The sequence below is a fragment of the Myripristis murdjan genome, chromosome 18, assembly GCF_902150065.1.
Source record: "Myripristis murdjan chromosome 18, fMyrMur1.1, whole genome shotgun sequence".
Lineage (NCBI taxonomy): Eukaryota > Metazoa > Chordata > Actinopteri > Holocentriformes > Holocentridae > Myripristis > Myripristis murdjan.
In genome coordinates, this window is record NC_043997.1 from 27,021,566 (window position 1) to 27,041,981 (window position 20,416).

At 39.3% G+C, this 20,416-nt stretch overlaps 1 protein-coding gene across 1 annotated transcript in view; it reads left to right on the plus strand.

Moving 5' to 3' along the window:
- Positions 1-586: 586 nt before the first annotated feature.
- frem1a (Fras1 related extracellular matrix 1a) overlaps positions 587-20,416 on the plus strand; it is a 41,978-nt gene continuing 22,148 nt past the window's right edge. Inside the window, exons 1-16 of the mRNA XM_030075556.1 lie at positions 587-799; positions 6,382-6,476; positions 7,006-7,316; positions 8,860-9,080; positions 9,560-9,883; positions 9,979-10,087; positions 10,866-10,997; positions 11,180-11,524; positions 11,607-11,749; positions 12,395-12,591; positions 12,680-12,770; positions 14,199-14,366; positions 15,512-15,720; positions 17,132-17,225; positions 17,332-17,584; positions 19,027-19,230. Coding sequence (XP_029931416.1) covers positions 587-799; positions 6,382-6,476; positions 7,006-7,316; positions 8,860-9,080; positions 9,560-9,883; positions 9,979-10,087; positions 10,866-10,997; positions 11,180-11,524; positions 11,607-11,749; positions 12,395-12,591; positions 12,680-12,770; positions 14,199-14,366; positions 15,512-15,720; positions 17,132-17,225; positions 17,332-17,584; positions 19,027-19,230 — 3,109 coding nt within the window. The remainder of the gene's footprint in view (positions 800-6,381; positions 6,477-7,005; positions 7,317-8,859; positions 9,081-9,559; positions 9,884-9,978; positions 10,088-10,865; positions 10,998-11,179; positions 11,525-11,606; positions 11,750-12,394; positions 12,592-12,679; positions 12,771-14,198; positions 14,367-15,511; positions 15,721-17,131; positions 17,226-17,331; positions 17,585-19,026; positions 19,231-20,416) is intronic.

The window sequence follows — 20,416 nt, forward strand, 5'->3', positions numbered from 1 at the left end:
GGTGTGTTTTTTCTTCCATTTTTCTGGTAACTTTCTTCTTTTCTCTGAATTGTTGTACTAATTTGCTCCTTGTCTCTTTTCCCTCGTGTTTTTGAATGAAATAAAGTGAATTTGCTCAGGTCTCAAAGGATGAACAGATAGGCGCTCACCTTCTTGTCTTCTCAGAAAGCTGAACAGATGTAGAAAGCTGTATAAACACACACAGGGTTAACTTAGCACCAAGCCTTACAATGAAGCTCCAACTGATGTGGTTAAAAATCACATCTTATCTCTTTCAATCAGCGAGACACAATAGCAAAGCTGATATTTATTCCTACATATATAAAAAATGTTTACTCTAACACTTTGATTTCTTTCCCAGTGCCTGACCAACAATGTGAGCCAGGAAAAACTCCCAACCGCATGCAGCCACGAGCAACATACCAGCACCAGAGCATCCATCTTCATCTTGAGAGGAAAGACATCCCTCACTTTACTGACAAACCCCTGTTGAAATTTTCATCTAAACTGCCTCTGTACACTTGTTTAGAGCCATTCCTCTCATACGATGACAGCGACGGCTTCACGGGGTCAAAGCCTGGCCTGGATGTTGCTGACAATGCTTCTGCTGGGAGTGGCCTGCTCATCACATGCTTCCCTTGTCAAAGTCAATAAGGGTTTAAAGGTGAAGCGGGGTCAGTCAGCCTACCTTCAGGAGGGCAACCTGCAGTTCCATATTCCTCGTCAGAAGGATGCATGCAAGGTGGAAGTCGTTTTAAATGAGCCCATAACTCAGCGAGTGGGAAGACTCTCACCTCAGGTGATGGAAAAATCTTCTTCCTTGTCAACTCCCCTTTTGTTCCAGGTGTCAACATCAGTGATAAAAACTAGTATAGCTGCAGAATTTCAAGCTGTGCATTTTGTTCCCAAAACACTGTTTGACAGTTAACATGTAAGGGACAGTGTAATAAATTATTAGTTTTGTGTTACAGTTTTATCTGATTGCTTAGGCACTGTCTTTGCAACTATTGGCTATTTTTGCAAAACTCTACTCACTAACCACAAACCTAACACCAAACCAGCAAAACAATAGATATTTCTTACAAAAGCAAACAATTCTTGCAAAAATCATAAAACTCTCCACTCCTCTTTTAGAAACCTGTATGTCTGTGTCAATAGACGACACACACACCATCATTTGGATAAGCACACCAAGCACCAACTACATACTGACCATGTTTGCATGCACACCATATTCCTGTATTATTCAGAATATCCTCAATATTCCGGTTGTGCACGAGTCATGTAAACACGCACCGAACCCGATTAAGGTCATGTTCCTGTTGGAGAATAATCCAAATCAGACCCCTGGCATATGCCTGTTCCAACCGGAATATCGTGCCATGTAAACACCTTAATCGGAAAATGCTCCGTACTGGAATATTCAGTTACGTCTGCACATGCTCGATTGACAATGAATCCTGGGGCATCTTTGTTGCTATGGTTACTGTAAGCGGGGAGAACAAGAACAACACAAACAACACGAAAAGCAGCAAGAGCCAGCATTTTTGGAGTGAGGAGGAGACTGCAGTGTGCCTTCAGCTAATGAAAGACTTAATTATCATGGAGTATATTGATGGGAGAAAACACAGAAATAGCAACATCATCTTCTGTATTTCCAGCAGACCAGACGCCTTTAGGCAGGGGCACCGCTGGGAAGTTTGGGCCCCATGAAAAAAAATAAAATAAAATAAAAAAATAATATATATATATATATATATATATATATATATATATATATATATTTACTCAATGATGGTTTAATAATTTTACATTAGTTTTTACCTATTTTTTGGGGCCGCTGTCAGGCAAGGGCCCTTGGAATTGTCCTAACTTTTCCCCCATATATGGCGCCCCTGCCTATAGGCGTATTGCTGCCCCCCACAGGTTGAGTGTTGCATTAAATAAGAGCATGGAATATGCCGAAACATGGGAATATGCCAAGTAACATGTAAACGGAATATTCCAGTTGCTGCAGCACATATAAACACCTTATTCAGAATATTACCATAACCAGAATATTGACCGAATCGGAATATGGTGTGCATGTAAACATAGTCACTGATAGTGGAAATGAAACACACTTGTGGCTTTTGCTTTTTCTGTAAGCAAAGCAGCAGTTTGTCATACATGTAGTAAAAGACAAAAATATGGGTCTGGAAATTAGACTTCATCTTCACCACCCTCTTCATCACCCCCTCTTCCTCCTCCTCCTCCTCCTCCTCCTGCTCCTGCTCCTCGTCCTTGTCTAGTTCTCTCTCCTCTTCCCTTCTGTCCAGTATTGACCTTCATTGTTGCCCAACCAGATGTTTGCCTATTGCTTGAGCTCTGATATGTGAGTGAACTCATTATTCATGTAACAATGTTTTCACATGTGTAAATGTGGAAAAGCAACTGGCAAAATAGTGTGCCAGTATAGAGACCAGTGTTAACAGTTTTGCCAGCAGTGTGTTATTAAATTGCAAACTGGGTGAAAAACAGTGAGCTGTGTTTAGAGTTTTGCAAAAAGTGCGTTATAAAATGACAAAGTGAGTGTAAAGCAGAAAACATGCATTCAGTTTGACACACATGGTAAATGCATCGGTTACATGTGTTCATGCTTTCAGAGATAGAGCGTCAAGAATCACTGCTAGTGTTTACAGTTACAGTGGTAAATTTGGAGAAAAAAAATCCCCTTATTTGTACTGATAGTGTGTTATTTTCAGAATACACATTCATACTTTAAACATTTGGATATCTGTGTGTGTGTGTGTGTGTGTGTGTGTGTGTGTGTGTTTGTGTAGTACAAAACTTTATTGCAAACTGCTGCCAGACAGAAAAAAGTATTTTTCATTTCTACTATCAGTGTGTATTTGGTGCTTATTGAAATGACGGTTTTTGTGTTGTGTATTGTCGTGTAAATGTGTTTAAATGTGAGTTTTTAAAAGTATGTGAAGAGTTTTGCAAGGATTGCAAAGTTTGCTTTTGTTTGCTTTTGCAAGATATATATTTTATTTTGCTGGTTTGGTGTGAGGTTTTATAGTTAGTTTGTAGAGTTTTGCAAAAATAGCCAATAGTTGCAAAGACAGTGCCTAAGCAATCAGAAAAAAAAAAAAAAAAAAAAAAAAAACTGTATCAAAAAGAGCAAAGGAGCACAAGAGATAGAAGAGTCAAATTGTATACAAGAGTATGAAGGATTAAAAAGGAAGAACAATGAATCATTGATGTTACAATGATTTTTTTTAGAGAACTGGGGTAGCGTCATCAAAGCGTAGAAATATATACCAAACAGTATTGTGGGAAAATCATGCGGAAATTTCACGATGAAGATTCATAAAATAAATCTGTGAGCACTGCTTCTTTTCTCTGAATCACTTGTCATCATCAGACTTTCATAGTAAATTTTAACTATGAATAATGTATGGGTGAGTCTTACATGGTTCTCATCATTGTGTGTCATTTGAGTCTAAATGGTCCTCATTTCGACCATGTTCAATTTTGCTCAGTGCACTTTTAATATAATGCTAGAAAAGTATAATCCCTTTCTTAAAAGGCTTCAGAAATGAGTATGTAAATAACTGCACACTTTTTTTTTTTTCTTTTTGGCCCATTTGTCCTGTTCAGATCAGATAACAGATAAGATGACCAGTGGGCCAAAATCAAAATTTTGTCTGGTACAGCTCTATCTGGTGAACATAGTACTGCATTAGCACACAGTATGTAAACTAGTCCTACATTTTGGTGCCAGTCCTCTCATCACGTATTGGATGAGGTGACCAATGGACCAAACAACAACAACAACAACAACAACAACAACAACAACAATAATAATAATAATAATAATATTCCAGAACCCATTTTTGACTAAATTAAATGACTCTTTTCTTGTTATTTTCCAATTTAAGCTGGAAAGCATACCAGATAGGTAGCTTCTGCAGATAATGTTTGCATAGTACTAAAATGGTGCTTTCACAAATAATTGTAATTACACCACAAACACAAAATGGGTGTCAGAACTTGTTTTTTTATTGACACACTCTGATTTGGTTGTGTTTGTTTATGTGGTAAAAGTGTTATTTTGGGAGCTTTTTTGCTACGGAAGTGAATGGAGAGATAGAAATACAGTATTGTGGATTAGCAGCCCAGGAGAGCACAGAGCAGCTAATGAGGATCTATACCCAGGTAACTGTACTGTACAGCTATACAACACTCTACCAAAGTTTGATCAGTTAATAAAAAAAACCATACAAACAAAAATTAGCTCACTGTTTTGCGTAAGTGCTGTATTACTGCAGTAATGAGAAGTAGTGTATTCAAAACAGTGCAGTGGCAATGCAAAGCAAGGCAGTCCAGCTTTTATGTGTAGAAAAGAAAGGACTGCTGAGGAGGAAAGCATTCTCTATACTCCTTCCATTGTGTTGCAGGTAGACCGGCCGTCTCCTCTCTAATAACTTGGTGCTGACAGATGCAGGCAGCTGCTGAATGGTCCAGATGATTGGTGGTTGAGGCATTTTATATGTTTAGAGTTGCACTGAAGACTTAAGGATTTAACTTGGCTTACTTTGCAACAAGTGAGGCCTTAAGTCCTTTAATTAAGCTGTGAAGGAATACAACAAGTTTTTGGGAGACTGTCCCAGTGCTCAGATCAGCCATTATGTGATGAGAACATGGGCACTAAAATCATTCATATGCCCATGGTAGATCAGTAACTCTGATGCTTCACTTAATCATATTCTATGTTGGGTGATAGTATGTCACATTCATATCTCACAGCCCATTCTCATTCTATGCAGGGTGTCAAATCACGCAGCTTGGTCACGGCCCTTTCACATCTGAAACTGACACCAAAGGCACCCATTAGAACCCAAAGGCACCCTTTGGCGCCAGTATGAAACACTGGGGATGGTGATGTAGTATAAAGAGTGAGAAAGTCTGCACATGTCCAGTGAGACCTCTCGTGTGTGTCCACGACCGTGTCCGGCTTCCATTTCTATGCCTAAACCTAACCTTAACCAAGTGTTTTTTTTTTTCTCAACCCTTAACTAAGTGTTTTTTCTGCTCAAACCAAAAAAAAAAAAAAAAATCCCCTAATCTTAACCAAAAGGTTTTGTTGCCTAAATGTAACCACGTGACACTAACTCATGATACAAGTGAGAAAGCCCAATGCGTTCTGATGCTGAAGGGCCCTTAGCATCACTATCAGACGCCAAACAGCCGTGACAAAGCTGCAGTCTTTAATGACCTGGGAATGAGAATGTGTTTCATCTCAAAAATGAAAAACTGAAAACTCTCTAGCAGCTTTAAAACAAAATGGTTATTAATCCTAAATTTTACGCAGTTATGTCTAACAGTTTTCTGAAGAAAATTAGTAAAATTTGGAGGAAATATATTTAAAAAAAAACATACTGTTTTGAACTAGTTCTATAGGAAATGAAAGATACCAGTCATGAAAAATATGAAAGCATGATTGCTGTCCTCAGATAGTTCCAAAAATAAATCTGGCTGCATCAGCTATACTGAATTGAGGACATTTTTGTTTTCATTCATTTACAGGTATTAATCTATTAATGATTTATTATATTTATGAGTGTGTTTGAAAACTACCATCTTTATTAATGCAACAGTTGGACTAGTTAGTGATCTAAGTAGGTGCTAGTATACAAAATCAAGTATGCAAACACTCTCCATGTTGCTTACAATGGATACGTCAGCAAATCTAACTTTTGGTTTGGATTATGAGTCTGACAAAGAAAACAGGGCAAATGTTACTTTTCATAAGATTAGCAATTAAAGTCACAAAGCAGTCACAAAAGATGAGTCCAAAAAAGTGGAGAGGAAATGAGGATCTACAAAACAGACATCCACCAGTTGGCTAGAGCACAACATTGTCACAAATGTAAAACTTCATGTAGGCTGTACATAGTCTACCACTCAGAATGGCTGTAGTTTCGGTTTTGGGAACTAAACTTTTAATTGGAGCAATAAAACAAGTAATTGCAACTTTTTAGCATGCTATTTGAGACAAGTGACAGTGAACAGTGAACAATATTATTGCAACAAAAACCGTTACTCTTGTACAAAAGCAATGGAATACTCAAAGCCTCTGTGTTATAGCAAATATAAATAAATAACATCATGGCTGTGACAATGTACGGCCTGCTACCAAATCACAGCAGTGACATTATTTACTGTAATACATGGCCTTACATGTTCTATTGCTTAAGTCAACCAAAAACCCAGTGCTCTGTCTGAACAGACGAGTAAACTGATCTAACAAATGAACCAGTAAGTTCTACATGTCCTGTTGTGCTGATTTACTGTAAAGCTGATAATAATGATGCACCTCATCCCATCACATTTTAGGTCTTTGACTGCCATTACCTGGCTGATGAGGTCAAGTATGTACATAACGGCTGTCCAATATTAAAGGAGGACTCTGTGAAGCTTCGACTGTACAGGTACAGCAACTAAACAGCCCTAAAACAGTATTACTGCACATGAATTTCAGTTAGGAGTCTTCTACATAAAATGGAACCATTTTTCCTTAAATAAATTATACAGTGACAAGACTCACTCATATTTTCTTTTTAGTTTGCCTATATCAGACTGTGCCCATATTCTTTGCATTTAAGCTGTAAAGTTCCCGTAAATATTAAAAGGAACGTGTGGTTAATCATATAGAGCTTTTAAAATAACAATAAAGATTGATTTTGATCCCTGCTGAAAAATTTGTTTGTTGTAGCAGGATATCAGAATAGAGCAAATACGCATTATTTATAGGTATGAAATTAACAGTTTTAAAAGTAGCATATTTGAAAGTATGAAAAAGCGTTGATCGCAAAATGATGTGTGCAAAACAACAGCAGGACAAGATACTGCCACAGAGAAAATCAAAGAGTGGCTAATATTTACAATATGAATGATGCTGTTGTCAAATTACCTGATGACCAGATGACCAGTGTGACAGCCATATGGCTTTTTGTCCAGGTTCACTGACAATGAGACATACATGGAGGATTTTTCTCTCCATGTGGACATTATGGAACCTGAATGCACCATCATCAAGCTGGGACCCAAATCCCTGGAGGTTCCTGAGCTCTACGGCCTGTCTGATGCTGTGGATGGTAACGTGGTGTCTTTCCACTACGAGAGGCGGTCCACCCTGGAGTGTAGCATCCATCTGAGCAGCCATGATAGCCACCTCCCTGCCCACGGCCAGCTGGTCACCGGAGAACCGGACCAGCCCACCACCAGAGGGGATGAGCCAGAAAGCTTCATCCCCTTACGCAAGCAACTAGGTGATGTATGAAACTGCATGTGTTGCAGCTGAGCATGGCAAAGTATGACAGCTGTGAAAATCCCCCCTTGGATATGCTTACATTAACCTGTGTCTTCAGTCTATGATGTGTAAGACATTGCGTTGAGGTTTTTTGTGATCAAGTGCCTTAATTTACCAAGAAGTAGTAAGTCAAAGGCAGCTGGATTTGGTTGTCTTGAAAACGTTTTGCAACTCATCTCCAAGAGGCTTAGGCCGAATCCACAGTTAAAGTTAGAGTTTTCCGCACCAAGAAAAAGGAGCTCTGTAAGAGGATGCGTAAATCTGAAATCATCAGCCTGACATTTCAATGTTGATGGGGGACACAGCGTTCTGAAAACAATGATGTAAGATCGTCATGTAATCTGAAATCCAAAAGGCCACTGTCCACACTGAAACACCCATAACACACACAGGCCCCTTTTGTGCATGGGCACATCTATGCCACTTCTGCTCTACAATGTGGAACATGGAAGTATTTGGTAGATCACTGACAAACTTATGTCATCAATTACGTCATTTGAGAAAGCTCCATTTTCCCCATCCACACGAGAAAGACCAGGCCACTGTTTTCAGATTTACACACTTTTGTGTATGGATGGAAGGGTAAAACGCTGCCTAGCATTTTCATACTGTTTCAGACCATTTTCTACAAGCCCACTGTCCACACTGAGAAACCTGTAATTTGACAGTGTCTCCTATTGAGCAAGCGTGTGCCTACACAACTTCCACTCCAATGTGGAAGGCAGAAGCATTATGCTAGATCACATGACAATCTTACAAGACTGTGTTCAGAAATCTCTCTTTATCCACATGGAAATACCAGGCAGGCACTTTCAGATTAGCAAACTTTGTTGACTATTTCCGAAAAGCTCCTTCTTCTGGATGGAAAACGTCAACTTGGTGTTGATATAAGGCTAAAATGGAGAAAAAATGTATCCGGCTTAGTGTGGACATGGCCTTAATCAGCTGTAATGACTAGTGGGGACTCCGAGAAATTTAAACCTCTGAGGAGCATGAGCACCTCTGAGGATCCAGACAATGTCTGGATCCATCCAAGTCGTAAAGAACGACTTGGGTGAGTGGAGAAACATCCTTAACATAAACAAGTCCAGTTACTTTTGACTAACTACCTCTTGATATCCTGTGACCTGGATAACTAACATCTTAATCTTCACAGACATATTGCCTTAAGTTACCTTTCCGATATACCCATTTCCCATCATCGTGTCTTATCTACTTCACTTTCAGTTAGAGGTTTTCTACCTTTTCTCCATGGATAGGTTGCGGACCTATGACTAATAACTGATTACATTGATCACCCTGACCAAATATTAATTTCAAGTCAGATCAGAAATTTTGTGAAGTATCAGCAGGTTTGGAAGTTTTGATGGTACATGATATTAGATGCACTGAAATTGGCAAAGTTTAGCAAATTGACGCCCTTGCGAACTTTTTCCAGAAAATGTTTCACACCATAGTGATTATCTATTGGTTTGGCATCTATCATAAAAGCACAAAAGCAGATTTAACCTTTTTTGATTTTTCAGAAAATAAAGCCAGAGCAATGTGTAAAACTGAAGACTGCCTGAAAGGCCTGAAGCTGATCAAGATAACCAAAATTCCCTGTGATGACTTCCTGATGATGGGACTCAGGTATCAGCACATAGACCCTCCATCTCCAGACGTAGACTACATCGCAATCAGACTGGACCTCAGGGACACTAGGAGTGGCAGCATATACCAGGTATTTTCTGTTGTGCTTTCTGCTGTTCTAATAACGTTTAACCCTTTAACCTGAGAAAATTCACCTGATTTCTTTCACACGAATGGGAAAATAGGTGATCAGAAAATTTGCAAAAACAATTACCTGAGTAGTAGCAAAAAAAGGCAAAACAATCACAAGAAAATCATCAGAACATTAGCAAGAAAATTATCTATTGATTGATAGACAGAAAAGTATTTTTTTATAATTACTAAGGTTATATATTTAAATATCAGATTAGTGCTGATGGATGTCAGATTTCTTGTGTTTAAATGCCTGAGACCCCAAAATTAGCATGAAATTAGTAAGATGTTACAAGAGAGAAAACAAAGGGTTCAAAGGGTAAATACCACTACTAACTGGTTAGCAATATATTTCGTTGCTCCTTTGTGAAGTTCTGTGCCTATTTCAGCCATCACTTGGTCATCATCACCATTTCTCTGTTTGTCCCTGGTGTGTAGTCGGAACAGGCCTGGATACCAGTGCGGATACTGGGCGCTGTGCCCAACCAGCCACCTAAGCCATCCTTCATGTCCATGTTTATTCTGGAAGTGGACCAGTTCATCCTCACACCACTCTCCACTGCTACTCTGGATGCTGAAGATGAGGAAACTCCGAAGCAGCTTTTGGTTTTCAACATCACCAGACCCCCTGCAGAGGGATTCATTACACATCTCTCTGATCACACTCGTCCAATCTCGTCCTTCACATGGCTGGATCTCAATGACATGCTCATAGGGTATCAGCCTCCTAACTCTTCTCACACCCAACGCAGGAACTATGAGGTAGTGTTTCCCTTGCTGGTGATTCTCTACCCGTTTAACAGTATCTAAAGTGAACATTAGCATTGCCTGAAAATGTTTGCAATCTTCCTTCACAGGTAGAGCTTGAGGTCCATGATTTTTTCTTTGAGAAGAGCCCATCAATGATTGTTCACATGTCTGTGAGGAATGCAGACACCAATGCACCCAGAGTGTCCTGGAACATGGGTAGGTATAGGGATAAAAGCAGAGGGGAACATCTCATCTCTGCTCATTGAGATGCTATTGATTCGACTCTGCCAGCAGAGTTGGATGAGGGTTATGTTTTCATCCCATTCCATTTGTCTGTTTGTTTGTTAGCAGGATATCTCTAAAAGTTAGTAATTGATTGCATGAAACTTGATGGAAAGGTTGGACATGGTTGTGGGAATGATTAACCTTTAGTAAATACCCAACTTGTGAAACTGGCATATCTTGACAATTGCATAGTGTTGGCAGTGGTATGTGCTGTAATGAGTGCTTTCTAGTTTGCCCAAATGCAAGTCTGATGTTGGAGATCCTCTCTACACAGGGCCCCCCAATGGCACTCCAAAATTAAATGTTTTTACCACTCTCACACTGTTCCTTTGGTAAAATGCATCACCTTGGATTTAATTTGTGTCTATGTCGTATTTATACTTGAATATTAGTGCCCTTGTGATATGTTATCAGAAAGAAGTAACCCTACATGTAAAGGTATGCATCTTTGTGTTAGTCCATTAAACATGGCTTTAGAGTGAGGGTGGTGGAAATTACCCTGGCAGTCCTGTTTCAAGTTAAGTTGAAGCTCTCCTTCTTGTGACAGTGAAGATTTTAAAGGACCATTCTTGGTGGGTCTATTATACTCCCTTGGAGTAGCAAATACCACTGTATGAATAAGAATCCAAACTATCATTTTAAGGACCACATCTGATGTCCAAGAGCTAAGGATATTGCATAACTGAATATGTTTCCATGTATTTTATAGGTCTCAGTCTTTTAGAGGGCCAATCTCGTCCAGTCACATGGGAGCAGCTCCAGATTGTGGATAATGACAACCTTAATGCTGTTCGCATCATCACTGTGGATGGTCTGCAGCATGGCAGGCTGACTGTCAGAGGTATTGCAGAAAATAATGGCCAGAGGAATGTAACCAATCAAATGTCTTTCATATCTCAAGCAGGGCCCTCATCCCCCTCCAAATATTATTAGAGTAATTGCGATAATTCTAAATGTCAAGCTAACAAGAGAGGGTGGTGTATAGTTTCAGTACTAATCCTGTCATATGAATGTGATGTCCAGGTGGAAAGGGCTTCATGTTCACTGTCAGTGACATCAAAGCTGGTGTGGTTCGCTATCACCACGATGACAGCGACTCCACTAAAGACTATGTTATCTTCCGCATCACCGACGGCCGCCATCAGACCCGGCACAAGTTCCCTATCAACATCCTGCCAAAGGATGACAGCCCTCCTTTCCTCATCACCAACATGCTGCTGGAGGTGGCAGAGGGCCAGACAGCTCTGCTACGAGGCTCCATCCTCCAGGCTTCAGACATGGACTCCAGTGACGACTACATTCTCTTTAACATCACCCGCCCGCCCCAGGCAGGAGAGGTCATGAAAATTCCAGGACCAGGACTCACAGGTCAGGAAAGGGACCTTTCTCAAAGATGTTTCTTTACTCTTAACCTTGAACATATTCCAACTTTCTGTTCCTCTTAATTCAGGTTACCCTGTCAGCCATTTCCTGCAGAGGGATCTGTTCCATTCTGTGGTATTCTACCGGCATCTCGGAAATGAAGTGTTCGATGACTCTTTCGAGGTGGTGCTGTCTGATTTCCATGATCCCCCCAACCTGTCTGAGCCTCAAGTGGGTAACAATCATATATCTTTAAAGTACAGTCATTTAATCATTAAACAAATGAAAGCTGGACTCTTTTTTTAAATGTTTACAGCCAATATAAGAATGAAGCAATCTTTTGTAACTGCAAAGCAGTGTTTGAGCAGTTTAAAACGAAGACTAGGCAAGCCTAGTTTAGCTGGACTGCCATTACAATGTGCATCAGAAACAGAAACACCATTTTCCTAATTCTACATTTTGCAGTAAATTCTGAACAAGCAATAAATTCTAAATTTTAACTGAATAAATCCCTGCACATCCAAAATACAAGCAAACATGCACACCAAATGACACCTGAAATTACAACTCACTTCATGTGTGTCCGGTCCTTTTTACGTACCCAAATACAGTACAAGTCTTAGTCTTATCAGCTGGATATTCACATATTCACATTTTAACATTGGAAGTCAAGCAGTCATTCATGATTCTTGGCTAGCCTTGCTTGAGCAGTCTGGCAAACACTGGCATTCAAAATCCCACTTCATGTTTTTTGCTGACATTGCCTACTTCTAAAATTATGAAAACAATCCAAAAAGGACTCATATTTATCTGATAACCAAGGAACTGTGGTTGATGTCTGATTCACTGATCTGCTGTGATGTTCCACTTCTACAGGTGATTGTGGTGCATATCGAGCCTGTACCTGACCAACCACCTAAAGAGGTTCTTGGTGTTAGTCGCTGTCTCGTGGTCAAAGAGACTGAGGTCATCTATCTAACACGGCAGCAGCTTCACTTTGTTGACCAGGAGTCTCCAGACAGTGAGCTGACGTACACAGTGACCACCCCACCTTTCTACACTGGTCTTCACAGGTTAGCATGTCCTCACCTTCAGAAATCACAGCATACAGGAGCCTGTGGAGAAGCACTGCACTGAACTTTGCTCTTTTTTGATGAGCAGCAGTCCTGATGCAGGCAGGCTGTTCCTGGTTGACAGCATACCCAAATTTACCAAAGACTCCAACGCACCAGTGCTGCGACTTTTCACACAGGTAACTTTTTCAGACTCCAACAGGTCAAACTGTTACATAAGACAATAGTGGTGCTATCTTTGCCTCATCATTACTGAGTGCTGGATACTGGCTGGATGCTCTAAATGCTAACTGTTAGCCTCCTGCCATTGAGGTGGACTTCCTCCCGGTTACTTCCCCTTGTTTGATCCAGTCAAAGATGGTTGACCATCACTTTACAAGCATTGCTTGTAAAAATGCACATACCACTACTATGTGCACACCACTGCTAGTTTTGCTCAGATTCTGTAACCACCTAAAGCCACTCTTAAATTAAGTGAAAAAGCAGTTATCACCACACCATACAGTCCTGTAGGATTTTGTGCGAATTACTCTCAAATTATTTCCTTAGGGAAGGATGTTTACACTTCTGCTTAAGTTCCAGTTAAGTTTACTAGCTCCTCAGCTAGGCTGAAAATGGAACAGAGCTATCTATAAAACAACAGGGACAATGCAGATTACATCAGATTATATTAACATGCTAGCAAGATACTAGCCTAAAATTTAGGCCCTAAATTACTGGCCCTTTGCAAAAACATATGGCAAACACTTGGACACATGGAATGGGAGACTGTAGAATACTGCATGTTTTTTTTTTCTACTGATATTTTTTTTTCTCTCCATCGCAAGGGCACCTCATGGTGTTTTCTCACTTGGAAGGGCATCTCAGAGGGCATCTTCTGAGTATTCCTCATTAGAGGGACACCGAGGGAACTTCACGTTTCCTCCTCGTTAGCTCACTGTCTCTTGGCTGTGGGGCGTTTATGGATCGTCTAGCTGCAGAACATCCCAGTAGCTGCATAACACAGTATGACTAGTTTCCTTGTTTCTTCTTCTCCCCTCCAATGCACTCCTGCCAGCCACGGTTGTAACTGACAACCAGCTCACAAGGAGGTTAGAGTGCTCAAGACAATAGTTCTAGCACTGGTATTTGTTTTTTAAAATGACTTTAATGATACTTTTTTTTTTTTTTTTTTTTTTTTGGACCATTTGGCCCATAAAATTCTGCCACACATCACTAAACTCAAACTTTGTTTATTGAGTAGTTTGAGTGGAGTGAGTTGTTATGCTAAAGAATGATAGCTGGAGAGAAATCCACCTCAGTGGCAGGAGGCTAACAGTTAGCATGTGGAGCATCCAGCCAGTATCCTGCACTCAGTAACAATGAGAGGAATATAACACCACTACTGTCCTACACAACAGCTAGGGGGAAGTGAAATATTATCACAATTTTCAGAATAGGTGAACTATTCTTTTAGATTTCATATTCTTTTCCTGGATTTTATGTGCAGATTTGTTCAACCCTAACCAGCAGTGGGAAAAAAAATGTAAAAAATTCTCACAATTGTCATGATTCAATGGTAATTTAATGTGAAACTGTTAGTAATTTGCTTGTTTGCTTGTTAACAGCATGCGGTGAACTTCATGAAAGTAGCCTACATGCCTCCGATCATGGACATCGGCCCTTACGCCCAGCATATCCAGTTTGTTCTTTCTGTAACCAATCAGCAGGGCAGAACAGTTACTGGAATCTGCTTTAACATCACAGTGCTCCCAGTGGATAACCAGCCTCCACAGGTACAGTGCAGTACAGTATAATATGCAACAACATCAGGCTGACATGACATGACCAAACTTGAGCTAATAGTGAAAACAGAAATAGTATTGAATTTATTACATAGCATTGTGACAGTAATAGTGATAGATTAGAGTAAACATATTTGGAAAGTATTCACACACACCATAAATAAATTGTAATGTATTTATATACTTTCATATTATATCTTATTTCAGTATTGCCAGGTTTTTATTAATTTTTTTTCCTTTCAAAATGTCTTCCTGTTCCCATTTTGCATGCCCTTTAATGATGTAATTCATTTCTCTTTTCCATACTTTTTATTCATACACTTGTACTTTAAACATACAGTCATGCAACCAACATTAGTAAGTGTAAAGAACCATACCAATGATTTTGCATGTTTAGTGTAATGAATACAAAATGTATATATCCTTCACATTTCTGCTAATCTTCTGCAGTCATATTTTAGAACTTTGCTATCACACCAGTATTCCATCATTGTAATAAAGTCGTTCACATTAGTTTTCCCTAAAAGCAGCAACACTGTTGTGTTATGATGACATGAAATTAGTTGGAGTGAAACAGTCCTTTCGCCAGGGAAAATAGTCCTTGAGGAAATGTTTGCTTTACGCAACCAATTATCAGTTCCATGGTTTATGAATGGCCACAACTTTTAGCCACACAAGCAAAACATTATTAGGTTGGTGTTTCAACTAAAGAGTCCAAGTTGAAAATTGCAGGATTTTTATTTTATGTTGTGAATTTAGTACCCCTGCATGATTTAAAAATGTAGCCAAACATAAAAAATCTCTGTAAAGGTCTTTAAAATACCCTCATTTATAAATGGCCTTAATCAGATTTTTGTAAATCTTATTTTATATTGTTGGAATATGAATAAGAGTGTAGCAAAAGGGAGGTATTAAATGTCATGCAACCAATGATTCCAACTTTTCAAGAACATTAGTGCATGCATGAATGAACAACATAGAGAGAGGAAAAGAAAGAAAAATAAGGTACAGCATTAGTTGGTTGCAGAAAACAGCACTTAAACATACTGATATTAAAAAAAAATGAATGAAGATGACAGCAGTGTGGGTATGTGGAAATGTGGAAGAAATGTAGATGCAGTATGTTCTCCCCTCAGGTCATCAGTAACTCTCTGACAGTGGATGAGGGGGCGCAGTGCTGGCTGGGTCCTGAACACGTGCTGCTGTCAGACGTCGACTCCATGGAGGAGGCCCTGCAGGTGGAGCTTCAGAGGGAACCTCAGCACGGCGCTCTGCAGCTGGGCAGCTCACCTCTGAAGGCAGGCCAGGCTTTCACTGTGCAGGACCTGAGGAGCCTTAAAGTCAGGTCAGACGTCACAGTGCACTCATCTGACTTACAGGCTAATTAGTAATGATATTATAAATTCATAAATAAATTAATGAATTTAATCTTGGAAATTCTGAGTTTTTGGTCAGAATATTAACCCCCTCCCCCGGCTCTGTAACGTTCTTTTCTCCCGACAATGGCCCTACTACGCTATCGTAGATATGAGACTATATTGCGTGGGATTTGGGATATCATGACATCATGACATGACGTCTGTTATCTTGATTTCAAAAGCTGTATTACAATAGAGGAATGTAGTTTTCTGAATTTATTAGACTGTTGTACCACCTCTGTTATTCGCTTCAACCTACTTGGTCATAATAACTAAGTATAACTAATGACTGTTTATCAAAAATCTCTTGGGTGTAAATATTGTATTGGTCGTCCCTAAAATGTTTTCATAAAATAGATATTGAGGTATTCAATCAAACAAATTGTGATATTTGATTTTGTCCATAATCACCCAGCCTTATTGCTTTCAGATTATTGTAGCGTAAATATGAGCTTCAAACTGGGAAAATCACAGCAGACTGCTGGTGGTGATTGCAAGTCAGACTGTGAAAGGAAATCAGGAGAAAACAGTAAAAACAGGCACATTTTTGTTCCAAAATAGATTACAGCAACTGAGAAATCTTATTGAGTCACTGGTAATAATCAGTCCCAACAGATGTGTTATGATCATTTTGTATATCTAAGAAGTCACATCATCGTTTGTCTCTGATTTGTTAGCGCTGTCAATATGTCCAGATCAAAATGTATTGATCGCCAATAGGAGAAATTAATGTGGTTTTCCTAATTCCTTCAAAAACATTCATACCCTTGTTTGAATGTGAAAAAGCAACTTTTCACATTTTTTTTATAACTTGAACATAATAGGTGTAGTTTAAAAAAAGCTGAGTGGTTAGCCCCCCATGCTTAGCCATTAACACTTTTGTTGTCATCCTTAAACAAAGAGATTAAAATCTCTTGTGGATTAAAATGTGGATGTGGATTAAAATCGAGACTAAAAGAAAAAAAAAATCCTTTTAGCCAGGTGCTCCATTGTCAATCAGGTTCTCATATTTTTGAGTCCTGGACTTACAAATACACACACATTAGGGCTATGGACCTGAATAAGATTTTTCCCCAGAGAGATTTTGTGTCAGTATTTAATTGTAGAACTGTCAACATGGGAAATAACAGAGTGACACTTAGCAATACAGTAGTCAGCCATTCTTATAAGTTTTCCATTTTGGGTTAAATCTTATGAACATGTAATTGGGGGAAAAAACCTCAAGCACAACCTGGCTCTGGGTGGGCGGCCATCTACCTCGATCGGAAGGGTCACATTAAATGTTTGGAATTTAGAGGCATACCAAAGTGTTTTTATCTCTGTGATTTGCGCATGCAGGTATAATCATGACGGCTCTGAAACAACTGAGGACGACATTGAATTCACTGCTACAGACGGCACTAATGCAGTCAGTTTTGTTCTGCAAGTTAAGGTAATTCCACCTATTTCACCGATTTGTGGAAGCTGTGATAGCAATTAAATTTGTAAGCCTAATTTCAGCAGCAGAGCACTAACAGCTACCTGCATGTTCTCTACAGGTGACGCCGGTCAATGATGAGGTCCCAGTGCTGGTTGCCGGTTTGAAACCCATCCTTGGCTGTGCAGAGGGACAGGAAGTTGTCATCACAGCTGAGTACATCTACGCCACTGATGCAGACAGCGACAACAGCAGCCTGGCCTACCTGATCGCCCGTCAGCCTTATCATGGCGTGGTGCTCAGAGGTGGCGTTGTGGTCGACCGCTTTGTTCAAGCAGATATCACTGCAGGCATCGTCACATACAAACACACAGGTATTAATGGCTGAATGATAGGCCTGTACATGGATTTAATGAAAAATCAGATCTGGTCTAGTCAGTCGCATCCAACACTGATATGATAGATATGATGCAGTTTGAGATTATAGAATTGATTATTACTGCCCTGGATGTCCACAGCAGTGGTTTTCAAGGTGGGGTCAGGGGTCCTTGATGACATTCCAGGTGATTCACAGTTAAAAGAAGAATATTTTAATTTCACTATACTTTAAATTTCCTCATATTTTACATAGCAAAAAAACATTTTAGAAATCATGCAAGTGTACTAAAAATTCCATAACATACAATTAAAATGCCTTGATTTTCAAATTTTATTTTTGAAACACCCACCTTTCTGCAGCTAACAAAGCCATCACCATTCATAAACCACAAACTACTTTCTGGCACAGGGACTGTAAGGAAAATGTAGATATTACCTGGTTTTCTTAGTGGTACACTGTTGCATGTAATCATAGTCTCATGCACCTCATCTTTAATAAATGCACCATTAATAGAAGACATACAGACACAAGTGGAAAAACACTGGGCACATTATAAGACTGAGAGAGAAGAACGTTGTTGTCAGGCAGAATTAAAATAAGAGTTCCAAGGACAACTTACCAGGAGCCTGTTTTTAAAGTGTGTGTATTGGAAACCAGTCTGAACCAGTCACAAAACACATTTTTCATACATTTTCAAGGCATTACCTCAGCAGAAATGTATGCTTGTGTAGTTTTGGGTTCATATCATAGTGGAATAAATGGAGACCATGGCTGGATAAAAGGGAGGAAAAGTAATATTAGAGTTCTAAAATATGACTGCTAGCTTTGGGAAAAGATTAGTAGAAATGTACATATGTGCATATGTTTTGTAGATATTATCACAGGTCCTTTAATTTACTAGAAACTGTTAGGGTAAAAATGGATGAGTGATCGTTTTAACATTATGTTGTACTGTCACTGCTTTGAATCTATTCATCAGTGTTCAAGCCTGACATCTAGATGATTTAACTCGTAACACAAACCAAATTATCTTTTCATATCAGGCTCCCAGTACAAAATGACCTTAAAAGGGTTTCCACACCTTAAAGAAAGTCACCTTGGGGGCCTGGAGCATGAAGAAGTCTGATTACCACTGGTCTATAGGGGACCCTTAACATTAACTGACTCTAATACGAAAATTTAGACTGCAGTAATATGTTTATTGTATGCTGATTCAGATGTGAATAAAATGTGTTTACTCATTTTTAAGGTTATATACAAATGTACATCATAGTATGTAGGGAAATAGCATGTATTAGCATGTAACTGTAACTGCTGTCACATCTGTTTTCTCCAAAGCAGGTTGATATTTCAATTATAAATATCTTAGTTTGCTGAAAAAGTATAATACACAACAGAATAGAGGCCATCTGTAAAAACTTGTGATTGTGTTTCTAGGGCTGGAGATCGGACTCAGCCCTCGACATGACACCATCACTTTTGTCATCTCTGATGGAGAAACAGAAAACTCTCCTTTATGCTGCAGTGGAGGACATCCCACGAAGAACAGAGGCTCGGCCCATCTGCGGGACAGTCTGCCTGTGTACGACCTCAAAATAACAGTGTATCCGGTCGACAGTGAGCCACCTGCCCTCACAACAGGTAGTAAATACAGCTCTCAGTGTGCAGAGAGCCACCATCTGAAAATCTGAGCTTAAACTGCAACAAAGATGAAACAAAACTTTCATAATCTCTGAGGTGATATTGGGCAACTGTAGCAGCAAATAATCCTTGGAAAATCTTATGTCAAAAAAGTAATGAATAATACTATGAAAAGGTATGAATTACAATAGTAAGAGTGTGTGCAAATAGCAGGAGTATGGACAATAGAACTAATTAAAGAGATAGTTTAGTGGATTAAGGTGGGGCGGTTATTTTTAAAAATGTTAGCCGAGGGGAAGTCCACCTGAATGGCAGGAGGCTAACAGTTAGCATTTGGAGCAGCCAGCCAGTATCCAGCACTCAGTAACAATGAGAGGAAGATAACACCACTACTGGTTCATTAGCGTAATGAACGGAGGGAATGCTCTTGTCATCGAGTGTCTTTGTCTCTGTGAGGGGGTTGGGGCCATGAGTGTGATCCTCGTTTGGTAGAGACGGGGCGGAGAAAACAGCGAACGAGAACGACATGGAACCAAACCAAATGCAACAGCCCCCGTGTGGGGATTTTTTGGATTCAAAGCAAATGAGAGAGGGGAGCCCAGTAACCTGGACGAGCCGGTGTGCCGCTTTTGTTTTAAAACTATCCAAACTAAAAGACGGACGAGCAACTAAAGCACAGCCACCCTGCACAGTTTTCCCAGTTAAGAAAAAAAAAAACACAACAATAGTCCAGTCATTTTATGAAAAAACCTAGGACAAATTTTAAGAGAAAAAAACTCAACTGATTTTGTATCCTCAGTTTGTCCTGAGTGAGGGGAAAAAAGTCCCAAGAAATCCCATTGGTGGAAAGTTTTGAAAATTACCTATTTATGACCATATAATACCAAAAAACAGCCTTTTTAACATGCAGGGGAAAGAGGTTCAACATTTTACTTTCAGATATCACTATAAAAATTCACAAGTTGATTACACACACAAAAACAAGAAAAAAAGTCAATTACAAGTTCTTTGAATTATTCAGTTTACACATGCATATCACACATTATCTGATATGATATGCGCTAATAAGGAATATAAGAAATAAATGCCAGAACAGATATTTAAACACTGTTATATAGTAACCTTTTAATTCAAGGTTACTATATATATTGTAACCTTTTAATTCACTGTGTGTTAAAAACAGTGT